Source organism: Culex quinquefasciatus, chromosome 2 (assembly GCF_015732765.1).
Source record: "Culex quinquefasciatus strain JHB chromosome 2, VPISU_Cqui_1.0_pri_paternal, whole genome shotgun sequence".
Lineage (NCBI taxonomy): Eukaryota > Metazoa > Arthropoda > Insecta > Diptera > Culicidae > Culex > Culex quinquefasciatus.
Genome location: NC_051862.1, coordinates 58,608,375 through 58,622,529, shown reverse-complemented (window position 1 = coordinate 58,622,529; position 14,155 = coordinate 58,608,375). Strand labels below are relative to the sequence as shown.

At 33.8% G+C, this 14,155-nt stretch overlaps 1 protein-coding gene across 15 annotated transcripts in view; it reads left to right on the top strand.

Annotated features, from left to right (window-relative positions):
* Nucleotides 1–14,155, top strand: part of LOC6038130 (probable phospholipid-transporting ATPase IA) — a 158,512-nt gene that overhangs the window by 109,798 nt on the left and 34,559 nt on the right. For all 15 annotated transcript variants that reach the window (XR_005276952.1, XR_005276951.1, XM_038250589.1 and 12 more), the window contains 6 exons: nt 2,651–2,771; nt 8,743–9,285; nt 9,512–9,647; nt 9,737–9,878; nt 13,716–13,825; nt 13,908–14,129. Coding sequence is in view for 13 of the 15 variants with exons in the window: in XM_038250589.1 (XP_038106517.1) it covers nt 2,651–2,771; nt 8,743–9,285; nt 9,512–9,647; nt 9,737–9,878; nt 13,716–13,825; nt 13,908–14,129 (1,274 nt within the window). In the remaining 2 variants the exon portion in view is untranslated. The remainder of the gene's footprint in view (nt 1–2,650; nt 2,772–8,742; nt 9,286–9,511; nt 9,648–9,736; nt 9,879–13,715; nt 13,826–13,907; nt 14,130–14,155) is intronic.

Here is a 14,155-nt window from a genome sequence, read left to right as displayed (position 1 = left end):
CAAGAGAGTATAACTTGATATATTTATAACTTTGAAGTATAACTTAAGGGTGCACAGCAACCAAGGAAGTTGTTGTCTTCTTATGCCAAAATTGACAAACTTACGGACCCAATCCTGCACAAATCTGATTGTAAAAACAGGCAAATTTTGTTGTAAATCACTTAGTAGACAGTACTTTAGGGGATGAATAAAACATTATATCGATAGTTCCCGTAGTTTCGAAAATACTAAAATATCTGTAACAAAAATCTTGGTGCAAAAGCTCTTGTTGATGTGCACCGTTAAAAAAATAATTTGATTTTTTTGGCTCAAATTCGTTTATTTTTCTAAAATAATTTTTTTTCAGATATGTTTAACTCTGAGACACATTTTTACCATGCTAAAAGGAATAAAAAAGGGAATTGTGGGAATTAAAACTTTTAATTTGAAAAATAAATGGATTATTTTTTTTAAAGATGGTTACATTTTTTATCAAAATATTACTTCAAAAGATACAGATTTTCTCATATTAACATTCCATTTTTGTATGGATAGTTGCTCAAATTGTATGGAGTTTTTATGGGCAAACCAATTATGCAAAATGTTTTTTTTTTATCATAAGTAGGCCCCTGAAAAGTTGAGCCAAATATTTATAAAAATAAAATTTAATTTGAAATAGGACGAATTCTCGGAGAACTGCTCTATTTAAAATAACATGTCTTGATTTTTATTCTTTTAATTTTGTTATGCATCATCATTAATTTGAATGTCTTTTGTCTTTTGAATGTTCAGCGAAAAATTTTAAATTTTGATCTTTTTTTATCTTGTTGTTAGTTTGATACTGTCAACAGTGTTCAGGTTTAAACAAAGAACTTTCGCCAGTTCGAGTGAAGAGTGTCTCCTAACCATATTTCAAATACAATAACTGCAAGCACTAAAATTTAACAACTTTCCCAGAAGTACCACAATAAAACCGAAACCACTAGAACGGAACGGATACCACCCGGTACAGGTTCTGAGACTGTCCTCAGTCGAGTTATTAAAATTTATGCATTGCACATGTGCAAACTTATTGCATTGCATCTGACTGGTTCTGAAACGGGATTGAGGCACTCCACACATTTTGAGAATTTTTCGTATTTTGTAACAATGGAAAAAGGTTGACATATCTGCATATTTTTTTTTTTAGTTTTTTGTTTAGGAAATTTTTTTCCACGTCTTTAATTACTTCTTATTCTCAGTGCCCTCTAACATCCTGTAGTGAGCCATTACGAAGTACCAAAAAGAGATTGTGCCACGTAACGCCCTTTTTGGTGTGCCCGCTAATGATAGCAGTTTGTTCCCTTTTCGTAGTCCATACATTATACCTATACGCGGGTGCACGTGTATCATATAGCTAGTGCTGTTCGTTCCGGTTCCTTTGCAAGGATCCTTGACTTCGTTCAAGGATAAGCTCGTTTTGCTGGCTATAATCAGGGGACCTGGATCTAAACCTGTATTTTGTGCTGCGCTAGTTGCTAGCTTGTAAGTGGGAACTATTCCCGGAAGTGAATTGTGGAAATGTTTTATATTATCTATTCGTTTTTTTCTATTTCAAAATTTAAGAGATAAACGTGAAAAATTAAAATGAAAAACATGAAGAACATTAATATTTCAATTAAATCCTTAATGTCTGATACTCAACCACAGTGTCAACAGGTTTATGTGAATCCATTCGAAATGGCCCATTTCGAAAAACCCATTTGCTGTGACGAAGCTGCGCATTAAAATTTCATTAAAATCCATGCTCTCATTAGCACACAGAGCTGACCAACTTTTACTGTGCAGAGGTAATCAAAATGAACATTTTCATACGACCTGCCGCCATGGCCAGGTCAGCCGGCGTCGTCCACCTACGACTCTCCCTGTGCAACAACAACAACCATCATTTTCAATTTTCCTTAATTATTGCTATTCCGGTGCTACCTCGGTGGAACGACGATCCGGACTTCATAGGAAGCTCCTGGCAGCACTTCGAGACCAGAGTCTGAAGTTGTTGTATAATTGAAATCCATCATTCCGAGCGATTTCCCGACTAGTTTTGTTGTGGGTTGTTCATAAATGACTTCGTCATTCTGGTCATGGCTCTGACATAAAAACTGCATTTTTGTTTGTATCAAACTTTATTTTATTTTAAAAACCTCTCGTAATTTCTAGACGACCCCCAGCAATCATTTGCATTTCTTTGGAAGAGGCGGAACCTCTAATGTGTCCAGTACTTATCGATTATGGCCGGAAATGAAAAATTCAAACCAGTCGCTTTGGTCGCTTCCCACGTGTGGAGGCGATTCACCTGTCAAAACATTTCAAGTCCAGTTCCTTCCGGTGGAAGGATTTTTATTTCCAACCTGCCAGTCGCAAGCCGTCCAGTGCGCCTGTTACACTACTTCCGAGACTTTTTTTAGGTTGAGTGAAGTTTTTAATTTCCGGAAGATACGTCCCTTCGCCCTCACAGTAAATGACAGTTCGTGCAGGGATAATCATCAAGTCATGAAGGGAACCTACTACGTGATTCGTATCTTGGTTCAACAAATCAACGATTCCGCTGAAACTGGTTAGGGGGGAAAACGACACCCGAGGGTTGATTGCCGGCCAAATGAGCTAATTTGTTTACCTTTTTTTTCTATTGCAGATGATGACGACGCCACAACCTCCGGGGTGACGCTAGATGACACTGATAAGCGGGTGATATGGTTGAACAAAACTCAACCACAAAAGTACTGCAACAATCATATCTCGACGGCAAAGTATAGGTGAGTTTTTTTTCACCCCATTTTTGTGTTTGAAAATCCCGTATTAGAATTAATTTTCAAGATATTTTCAATTAAAAAATAATTTATCAAAACTGAGCATCCCTGTCGAGGTACTTTAGAGAATTTTGAAAACAATCTCTAAATTTACAATTATTTTTTTTTAAAGATTTTAACAGTATGCCCCAGATTCTTTTTTGCCATTTTAATGACATGCATTTCACACAATTAAAAGGGGAAGAAGGATGCGTGGACATACCGTAAAAAAATCCAAGAAAATTTGTAGATTTGGTTAATTTTGTTAATTTTGTTAATTTTGTTAATTTTGTTAATTTTGTTAATTTTGTTAATTTTGTTAATTTTGTTAATTTTGTTAATTTTGTTAATTTTGTTAATTTTGTTAATTTTGTTAATTTTGTTAATTTTGTTAATTTTGTTAATTTTGTTAATTTTGTTAATTTTGTTAATTTTGTTAATTTTGTTAATTTTGTTAATTTTGTTAATTTTGTTAATTTTGTTCATTTTGTTAATTTTGTTAATTTTGTTAATTTTGTTAATTTTGTTAATTTTGTTGATTTTGTTAATTTTGTTAATTTTGTTAATTTTGTTAATTTTGTTAGTTTTGTTAGTTTTGTTAATTTTGATGATTATGTTAATTTTGTTAATTTTGTTACTTATGTTGCTTTTGTTAATTTCTTTAAATTTATTTAAAAATAAATTAATTTAGACAACTTAAGCATATTTCTGATCACAAAATTGACTCACCAAGACAATCCAGTGTCGAGTAGTGCAACAAATGCAGCAAAAAAGGCTCGGCAAAACTCAAAATCACAGTCATTAACTATTCTTTGGCGAAACTATTAATAGCACCCACTTGGAGAGTGCACCACACACGAGTTGAAAAGGAACACCCACACCTCATCCCCCCAACTTGCTCACACTTTCCGCAAACCACCACCCCCCCCTCCGAGCAGACACCATTAGAGGGTGAAGGTTTTCCGCCGTGAAATAATTTTCTCCTGAGGGGGTTTCTAGTTTTTTCTTCCTTTTGTATTTTTGTGTGTGTGCTAGTCAGTCCTCACTCGGAATGCCGGTCAAGTGTAGCTCGGGGGCCACGGTTATTAGTTTTGTTTTTCAATGGTGAACACCGCTGTTTTCGCTTTGAATGACATTAGGTTCTTTCTTTTTTTTCTGTTCTAAGCAGAATAGTGGAGCTCTTGAACCGGCACCATTTCTAGCATACAATCAGGGGCGACTGAGGACGGTATTTTCAACTTCCAAGCGACTTCGAAGAGAAACAAATCAGACTCGTGCGAAGTTCAAGTTCAAAATTGGATTTACGTTTTCTTTAAACTCAAATGATAGTTCATATGATAAGAATTTGGTGACGAATTGAACAAGATATTTTAATCATGTTAATGGTTTAACATTAACTCAATGTGATTAAATTTTTTTTAGGATAATTAAGTTTGTCCATTCTTCAAGAAATTTTCGTGAAATTTCATGAAAAGATATCATGTAACCAATTGTTTTCCCAAAAGATTATTACAACCATATTTCATCAGCGTTAACCTTTATTTCAATAATCGACGACTACACTGTCCAACCGAAAACATATTTTTCGTGCCTCTCGTGTTTTTAAAGGATTTTTTGTCAGCTAAATCCGAACGCGCATCCATATTTGCTTCTACTAATTTTGAGCTATGACTTTTTGTAATATTGATTCGAAGTTGCGTCATAATTTGTAGCTTGTCTCATTATAGCAAACTATTGATTCTTTTTTCAATTTTTTTTTTTTTTTTTTTTTTTGTTGGATATTTTTTCACATTTCCTTGGGTTTCGTTGAATTTCAGCGAAAAGACATCGGTTTTCCCAAAACAATCAACTCTTCAAACAAAACTTGCGTGATAAATTATAAGTTAAGTAAATTAGCGATAACTTAGCGGTTTTTCACCAATCGGAATAAATAGGATTTTTTGCAAGGGGAAAAAATTTCCTACAATAATTTGATATTTTCAAAAATTAACATGACAGACTATCCACAGAGTTCTCGACCTATCTTTAAACTAGGCATAACATAAGGCAAAACAATAAAAAAAACTAATTTTCAAATTTCAAACCCGATTTTCAAAATTTCTAAACAAATAGTGTCACAAAATGGTTTATACATCAATACAGTTATGCTTCTATCAAAAATTGGCAAAATATCAATTAATTGTTTAAGACAACTTTGTTTTTACTTTTACATTTTGTTTTTTTTTTGTTCCAAGGATTAAAAATCTTTATTTGATTTCAAATGGATAAATAAACTTTGTACAGTGTTTTCTTTAATAATTTGCAATTGATTTTTTTTCCAATAAAATTTTTAAATTAGGTCAATAATTATTTTTTCCCCTTAATTTTTGGAGAAAGGACATACACTTTTTTTTTTTTGAGGCCGTTCATAAATAAAAAAAAGAGATTGTTGAATAAAAAATCGAAATAATTTTTAAACGTAAAATAAGGAATCAAAAACTAATTTCGTATTTTTTTGATAAAATGCGTCGTTTTTGAGATAAAGCCATTTTTACGCTAAATCTTTAAGAAAAATTGTCTTTTTTATAAAGTGTCCATCCTCGTCCATCTCTGACAAAGAGGCATGTTATTATGTTACACATGACTAATGTGTCAAAGAACTTTGCACAATGCTTTTAAAAATTAATTTGTTCTATCAAATTTTATTCATTTTTCCGATATTTCCAGTTAAAATATATCTGGAGTTTTTTTTTTCGAAAAGGTCCAATAAACCAAATTTTCAGTTTTTGCTTTTTGTGTGTTTTTTAATACCCCTGACCCAAGGCGGTTTCAAAAACACCCAAAAAGCAAAAACTGGAAATTTGGTTTATTGGACATTTTCAACTCCAGATATGTCGTGATTTTAAAAATTGCAAACTTTTTTTCCGAACAGTCAAAATCATAACCTACAACTTCCCCGAAGACACCTAATCGATTAGAAAATCTATTTTCAAGGTGCAGATTTCCAAATATTCTCAGAGAACTTTTCTATAGAAAGTCATCAAATTTGTATGGAGACTTGTATGAAGATATTAATTATACAAAATAGCTTATCTGGACAAAAGGAATCAATGGGCACTGTAAGTTTTTTGAAAACTTTTTCTTACTCTTGTCTATTCCATAGTTATAAGTAATAATTTTTCGATTGAATAACGATTTAAACACAGCTGAAAGGAACACCAAAACTCTGTTATGCACCTAAATGAACTCATTGTATCTTGATTATTCACAAATAAAACCGAATTGAATTGAATTGAATCAATGGGCAAAGTTTCATCCAAATAAAAAAATACAATGAAAAGTCGAAAACGTAGAGAATTGCTCTATTATCTTAAGAGAATGGAAAACACACACAGAAATTCTACAAAAACATGTTTTAATAATTTTTGAAAAAATATAAAACTCTTAGAAAAATTTTGATGTCCAATGTATCCTAAAAAAGTACTTATATTTGAAAGAAAAAATAAAATAAAAAAAAACAAACAAAATCACAAAAATATAAGATTTTATGAATGATTTTTTTTTTTTAATTGTTTATGTTCAGACTTTATGTCTAACAACATTCATATATCTGCTTATATTTGTAAATATAAAGAAAAAAAAACAATAAATATGAATAAACAATGTTGAAAGAATATACTATTCGTTTAAAGGTGTTCAAGTATTGGCTTTTTCATACAACTTTTTAAAGAACTGTTTTTTTTATATAATTGAAAAAGATCTCAAAAATATAATGAAATGAGTATAAATTATTTTGAAAATTGTAAAAATATACATTAATTTTTATTTTCCAGTTTTTTTAATTTTTTTTAATTCTTTGAAAAATTGTTAAATTTTTAACTTTTTTTCGGATTTTTTTAAAAAAACTGGTAAAGTTCGGAAATAAGAAAAAACACACAAAAAATACCTTAAGGAGTTACATACATGTAAATCGGAAAAAAATGTCTGAGGTTGGTTTCTAATCTCTAATCTAATCTAATCTAACCCTAGCGCAGCCAGTCTTTCGAGGGCATCCTGGAAAATGCCTTAGGTTGATTGACGCCTAGCATCCTCTTGTCATTATTAACATTTGCAGTGCCCCATTGCATTAGAATGCATTGAAACATCACAAACGTTAAAACGGCCAGGCCAACTGCGGAAAAAAAATGTCTGAGGTTGGTTTGAGCACAAACTCAAACTTTTTTAAATCTGTTCCAGGACATTAAAATATCAATTTTCAACTATTCACAAAATAAATTTGAAGACATTTGGTTGACTCTTTGCCGAGATACAGCTTTATGAAGTTAGCATTTTCAAGAAACGGGTGCCACGATATCTCAACACTGCCTTGACCAAATCGGCTCAAAATTTTGGTGGAGACTCGTTTAACCGGTCCTGTGTGCATGACTAAGGTCGATTTTCATAAAAAAAAATAAAAAAAAGATAAAAATATTTTTATTTTTTTCATATAAAATATCTAAAGTTTTTGATTTTTGTATGTATTTAAAAAAATGCAAAATTTCAAAATCTGGCTCCGTCATGCACATATCTTGCGAGTTTTCACCCCAAATTTCAGCCAGTTTGGTCTATCCCATCTCAAGATATCGTGGCACCCGTAAATCAACTCGGTGTTCAGAGAAAAACGCTTGCAAAATTTGAAAGTTCGCTTTGCGCATGGCAAAGTTTTCAGCTTAAATCTTCTGTAACTTACTTTAATCATGAAATATCTTAATGAAACTTTCAGGAGTGATTGAAAATCATCTTTTAAGCTGATGTAATAAATTTTCTTTAATATGAAATTTTGTGATTTTCTACATGTATGTAACCCCTTAAGAAGAATGCATTTTATTGGTAAAATATAATAAGTGAACCAAGAATGTTGAGTTGAAAATTCTTGTCATACAACTTTTTAATGAACTGCTCATGTTTGAAAGAAAGAAAAAACCCACATAAAAAAATTACAGAAGCAAGAATGATTTAAATTTTTTTTTTTTTTTTATTTCTTCAAATTATTTAAATTTTATGAATTCGATAAATGGCCTTTGCCCATTTTCCCACTTTCCATCTCTGGTTCTTTAAACCTTTTGTACCTCAAAAAATCACGTTTTATTATTATTTTAAATTGTTCAAAGCGTCTGATTTTTAACATTTTTGAGCTGGATGTTGATTTTTTGTTTGAGAACCGTTATTTTTTTCTAATCTTTAACACTTATAAGACCCTAGCCCTGCCAATGTTTCATAGGGGTCCTGGAGAATGGTTCAAACATTAACATTTGTAGTGCGCCGATTACATTTAAAACGCATTGAAGTATCAAGTGGCCAGCCCCACTGCGTAAAGTTCAGCGCAGAGATCATTTCTTGAGTTTTTTTCAACTGGTCTGAACCACGGGGTGATCAAACAACAAGACTACAGGGGAGGAAGAAGCGTACCAGGAAGAGGAAGAAGCGTGCCACAACTCACTCTGAAGTTACATATTTTTTTTACGATTTATCAACATTATCATCCATCTCAAAGTGAAGGTCAGCTTCAATTCTTCCTCCCATTCCCAAACACTCATTATTCCCACCAAATGACCCCAACTGTCACGTGTGCTGCTGTACGTTGCAATGCCCTGAACTGGCCAGCCCAGCATGTGGTGCACTTCTAATCGCATGCCAAAGGCACCCGTCCCGGCGACTCTCTGGATTCGGGTAGTTCTTTGTTGCATCCCCACAGCATCATTGCAAATCCCATAATTTGGCGTACTCTGCAATAGCCACTTTTGGCAGCGGATCAAGTTTCGTTTTCGCTGTTCCAGGGGTGCTCGTTTGAACTTTTAGTTAATATGAAAATTCAATTCAATTTAAAATTGGGAACCCCTGACTTGCAATGATTTGCCAAGCTGATTAAACTGATGTCTAATAAATCTAACCGTTTCTACCCTTCTCAATCTCCTTTCAGCGCACTAAGTTTCGTACCCTCGTTTTTGTTCGAGCAGTTCCGGCGGTACTCGAACTGCTTCTTTCTGTTCATCGCGCTGCTGCAGCAGATTCCGGACGTGTCGCCAACCGGACGCTACACCACCCTCGTACCTTTAATATTTATTTTATCTGTAAGTGCGATCAAGGAGATCGTGGAGGACATCAAGCGGCACCGGGCCGACGATGAGATCAACCACCGCGAGATCGAAGCCCTCCGGGACGGCCAGTGGAAGCAGGTCAAGTGGAAAGAGCTGACGGTCGGGGACATTGTCAAGGTGCAGAACAACACCTTCTTCCCGGCCGATCTGGTGCAGCTGTCGAGCAGCGAGCCGCAGGGCATCTCGTTCATCGAGACGGCCAACCTGGACGGCGAGACGAACCTGAAGATTCGCCAGGGCGTCCCCGCGACGGCCAAGATCCTCGAGACCAAAGATTTGCAGCAGTTTGAGGGCACGCTCGAGAGCGAACCGCCCAACCGGCATTTATACGAGTTCAACGGGGTGCTCAAGGAGAAGGACAAGCCGTGAGTATTCGTGGGGTATTTTGTGACTGTAAAGCACCATGCGTCTCCTTGAACTAGTGGGGGTACAGGTCCAAATTCAAAACCAATTAACATTACTCGGTCCAACGCGTCCGCTTTCCGCTCCAATAATTATCCAAAAACTGCGCTGAATCGACCTTTTTAGCAATCGATTTCCACCTCACTAACCCTTAAATTCGCTTTCCCCTCCTCCGCCCATTTTTTCCAGCGCGGTCGCCCTCGGCCCGGACCAGCTGCTGCTGCGGGGCGCGATGCTGCGGAACACCTCCTGGGTATTCGGCATCGTCATCTACACCGGGCACGATACGAAACTTATGCGAAACTCTACCTCAGCGCCGCTCAAGGTAGGTCCATTTCGTGCAAAGAGATCAGCTTTTGGCAATAAATTTTAATCCTTTTTCTTCGTTTCTTTCTCTTTTTCTCGTTTTTTTAGCGCTCAACCGTGGACAGACTGACAAATACGCAAATTTTAATGTTATTTTTCATTCTCATCTTTCTTTGCATCGTGAGTTGCATTTTCAATCAAATCTGGACGAAAGAGCATTACAAAAAAGATTGGTATCTAGGCATAGGTGGTAAGTTGGAACCTTTAAACTTATGTTGTTATCGATGATGGTAGGTCTCAGATTTTATCGTCCTGTAATTGATGATTCTTAGGTTGAAATTCCTTATAACTTTTTCGATTTTTTTAAACTGAACGATCGGTAATCTAAACTTTTGTTAAACTTAACCGGTAATTCGAAAATCGATCTAAACTCTACCGATTTTTCAAATACAGTCCAGGCTAGATTTGGGTCGGTGAGCTTAAATATGACTCCAAAAACACTCTAAAATGATATGGGATATGTATTTTAAGATGGGCGTTGAGGTTGGTTTTGTGAATACTGTAATAAAGTTATTTTGTTATAAAAAAATCAAAACAAAATTACTAGTCATAGTTTCAAAATTTGAATGAAAAAAGTGTTTAAAACGCACATGTTAAGTTGTTTTCCTTAATTTTGTTTCATAAGTTTCCTAAATATCTTATTATTGACGAAAAAAAAAATTTTTTTTTGGGAAGAAAAAATGTTTTCTCGGTGCATTGGGATTCAATCAAAATTCAAAATATTTTTAATAGCCCAAACATGCCAAATATGATTATCAGTGCAAGAAAATGCTTTTCAGAGTGTTTTCAGTTGAATAGACTTCAATTTCGATTGAAATTATCTAGTTTTTTTTTATTTTTTATTTTCTTTTTGCTCCCTGAATTTTTAAACCAATTTTGAGCGGGGAGGGGCGTTTTAGTTTCCCGAGATTTTCGTAACCCCAGCAAATTTTACAAATGATAAAAGTTATTAAATGTTATTAAATTACTGTATTCAATGCAAATCAATGGAATTTTTTAAAGTTTTTGTATCTACCCTCCTCACGTCAAAATTTTACAGAAAGGTTTGCTGGCAAAGAATTTATGCCAAAACAAGTAATTTTCATTGTTACACACATTGTTTAATGCAAATTTTTTGCATTTTTTTTATGAGGTCAGACACTTATGGATTTTTTGGAAAAATAGAATTTGAGACTGCTAATTTGAACACATCAGGAAACAAAGTTAAGTTTTTTTTTTTGTTTCCATCCATGAACAATTCTCGCTAAATTCCAAAAATGGGTTCTGCTATTTTTTTATTTGGCTCAAACATTTTGACAAAAGAAGCCAGCCATAAAAATATCCATACAATTTTGTCAGCTGTCCATACAAAAATAGTACGTAAATATACGAAAATCTGTAAGGAATTCTCGGATCGATTTGGTGTCTTCGGCATAGTTGTAGGTTGATTATGACTGTTGAAAAAATAGTTACACGGGAAAAAATGGACGATTTTAAAATTAACTTCTACAAACTAACAAAAACAATGTTTCCCAAAATCCATATTTTTCAGGTGACAAAACTCACAACTTTTGAGCCGTAGTAGTACAGGCAACATTTTTTGCCGCCAGGTTATAATTCTTTGAAAAATTGAAATTTTACCCAAAAATTGAACAGTTTTTATGTTAAAATCAAATTTTCAATTGAAACGTAATTTACAATATAAATTATTCTGTGCATCACTTTTGAGATATTGCCCCTAAGAGTTTGATTTTAACTTAAAATTTGCAGTTTTCTTATTTTTTTTAAACATTGCAATATTTTGCCCTTTTAAAATGTTGGTCTTGATTGCAACATTTTCAAGTTTTTTTTTTTCGAAGAAATCAGAAAATTTATGAAAATCATTTTTTTTTTCTAACATTTGTAAGTTGCTGAGGTGTTTGCTTTAAAAAATGAGTGGCTGTTTGCGAGAGACTTATTACTTCAATTTTCTGGTAGTTTTTTCTTCTATCCGCAACCAGTTTCTTAAATGTTTCTAAGACAAAATTTTAGGGAATTTTCTGAACTGTTCCAAAAACTATTTTTAGAAATGGTCACTAATGAGCTCGTTTTTTGAAAATCGAAATTCAGCAATTTTTTAAGTTTCAAATCAAACTTTTAAAACTTGGCAAATCTCAATGTTTTTTTACTTTTTTTTTCTAGAGTACTTTTCGCTTGCAAAATCGATTTTACACCAAAAACTGTACTGCCGTTATACCCATAATTGCACCTTGAGCAATTCCAGCTCAAATCAGGATTTTTTTGGTACTTTTGTACCCGACTCTCTTCAATTTCAATGAAACTTTGTAGACATGTTATCCTACCTTCGCTTATGAAAGCCATTTATGTGTATCCAGGTTTATAAGCGAAAATGGCTTTCGAAAGGTAAACGCCCGAAATGTCAAAATCACGCAGTGGTACCAACATTACGAAAAAAGAGTTCCATGGCATGACAGCCACATTTTTTTTCTAATGTTGGTACCACTGCGCGATTTTGACATTTCGGACGTTCACCATTCAAACGCCATCTTCACTTGAAAACCTGGATATGGAGCCAGTTGCACTCGATAATGACATTTGAGAAGGGCGTAAGTGTTTGTGTTTCGTAATATAAATATTGCTGTATCTTGAAGCCGTTGAATCGTATCAAAAAGTGATTAAAGGCAAACTTGTAGGAAATTGGATGAGTTTTCTGTTAAAAATGCACAAGAAGAAAAATACACGCCACTTTTAAGAGATTTTTTCAATTTTTATGTTTAAAAGTTAAATTTTAAGGTGATTTCACGATTTTTTTCGTTCAAAATTTTTGAGGAAAACTAAATCAAAAATCAAAAAAGTCAAACTAAACTTAAAAATGTTTCAAAGTCAAAATCGTCGAAAAATTACATGGGACAATTATGCGTAGAACGGCAGTAAAACATATCGAAAAATTTCAAAACTTCTCAAGCACGGATTTTGTGCAATTGAATGTTTGTGTGTGGGTTTTTTTTTAAATTGGCATTTTTTCGTTTGCCTGATACCTACAACTTTGCGGAAGACACCGAATCAATAAAAAAAAATCCGTCAAAAGTTACAAATTTTCGAACATTTGCGTACCATTTTTGTATGGACACCTGCCAAATTTGTATGGATGAATCGATGACACAAAATAGTTTCTTTGTCATAGGGAATGTCCCTACAAAGTTTGAGCCAAATACAAATATTCCGTAGTATCATTTCAATATGGCGAATGCTTGACTGTAAGCAAACAGCCTATCCCTTTTGCTCAAGTGACAGTTCACGTCAAGTAAGAGGGGGATAGGCTGCTTGTTCACAGTCAAGGATTCGCCCTATTGAAAAAATACTACGGAATTAAAATGCACAAAATGTTCAAACATGTTGAAAAGTAAGCTTAAAATTTTAAATTCAGTTTTTACAAAAATCTTCCTAGGCTTCCTGGTTCCTTGGTCCTTAAAATTGGAATTTTTTTCATACACTATAATTAAATAGGAAGAATTTGTGGTCTTAAAATTTAAAAAAAATATCAAAAAAAAAATAATGATGCCCCTTTTGATGAATGCATAAATACACATTATAAATATATTATAAATTGATCGTACAAGGTTTTATTTACAAATTTCAATTTTTCGTTTTTTTTTCTCTGATTTTTGAGAAATGTAAAATGAAAATGGAAATGCAAAAAAAACTTGTATTTATCCTTTTTCTTGCAAGAAAAGCCAAACTCTCTTAAATTTATTTCACTTCGTTTGATAAAGAGTTCTTGAAAAAAATCTTAAGCCTGTTTTATTTGCCTTCATTTTTGTTTGGTCCGAAATTTCAAAAAAATCTGAAATTTTAAAATGTTATAAATTTAAATTAAAACTTAATGTTATATTTGTCCCGAAATATGAAAATAATGAAACATTGTTCTAACTTTTTTGTTGTAAGACGATAACATATTCTGAAATGATTTCATCGATCGTTAACTATAAAAATATTCAACACTCTACAAATGACCAATATTTTATTTTTATTTTCGTTTTCTTTCCAGATCTATTAAGTAAAAACTTCGCCTACAATCTGCTGACGTTTATTATTTTGTACAATAATTTAATTCCGATTTCACTGCAAGTTACGTTAGAGCTAGTTAGGTTTCTTCAGGTAAACATCCCGCCGAATTCTTCAAACCAGCGTTTCCACTAAACCACACACTCGCTCCTCTTTTCCCCTACCCTTCCGACAGGCAACCTTCATCAACATGGACATCGACATGTACCACGAGGAGTCGGACACGCCGGCCATGGCCCGGACCTCAAACCTGAACGAGGAGCTCGGCATGGTCAAGTACATCTTCTCGGACAAGACGGGCACGCTTACGCGCAACGTGATGGAGTTCAAAAAGTGCTCGGTGGCACGGTCCATGTACCAGCTGGAGGAAACCCCAGCCCAGTCGCAGCTGGTGCAGGTGAGTGTGTGTCCAGATGGGATGAA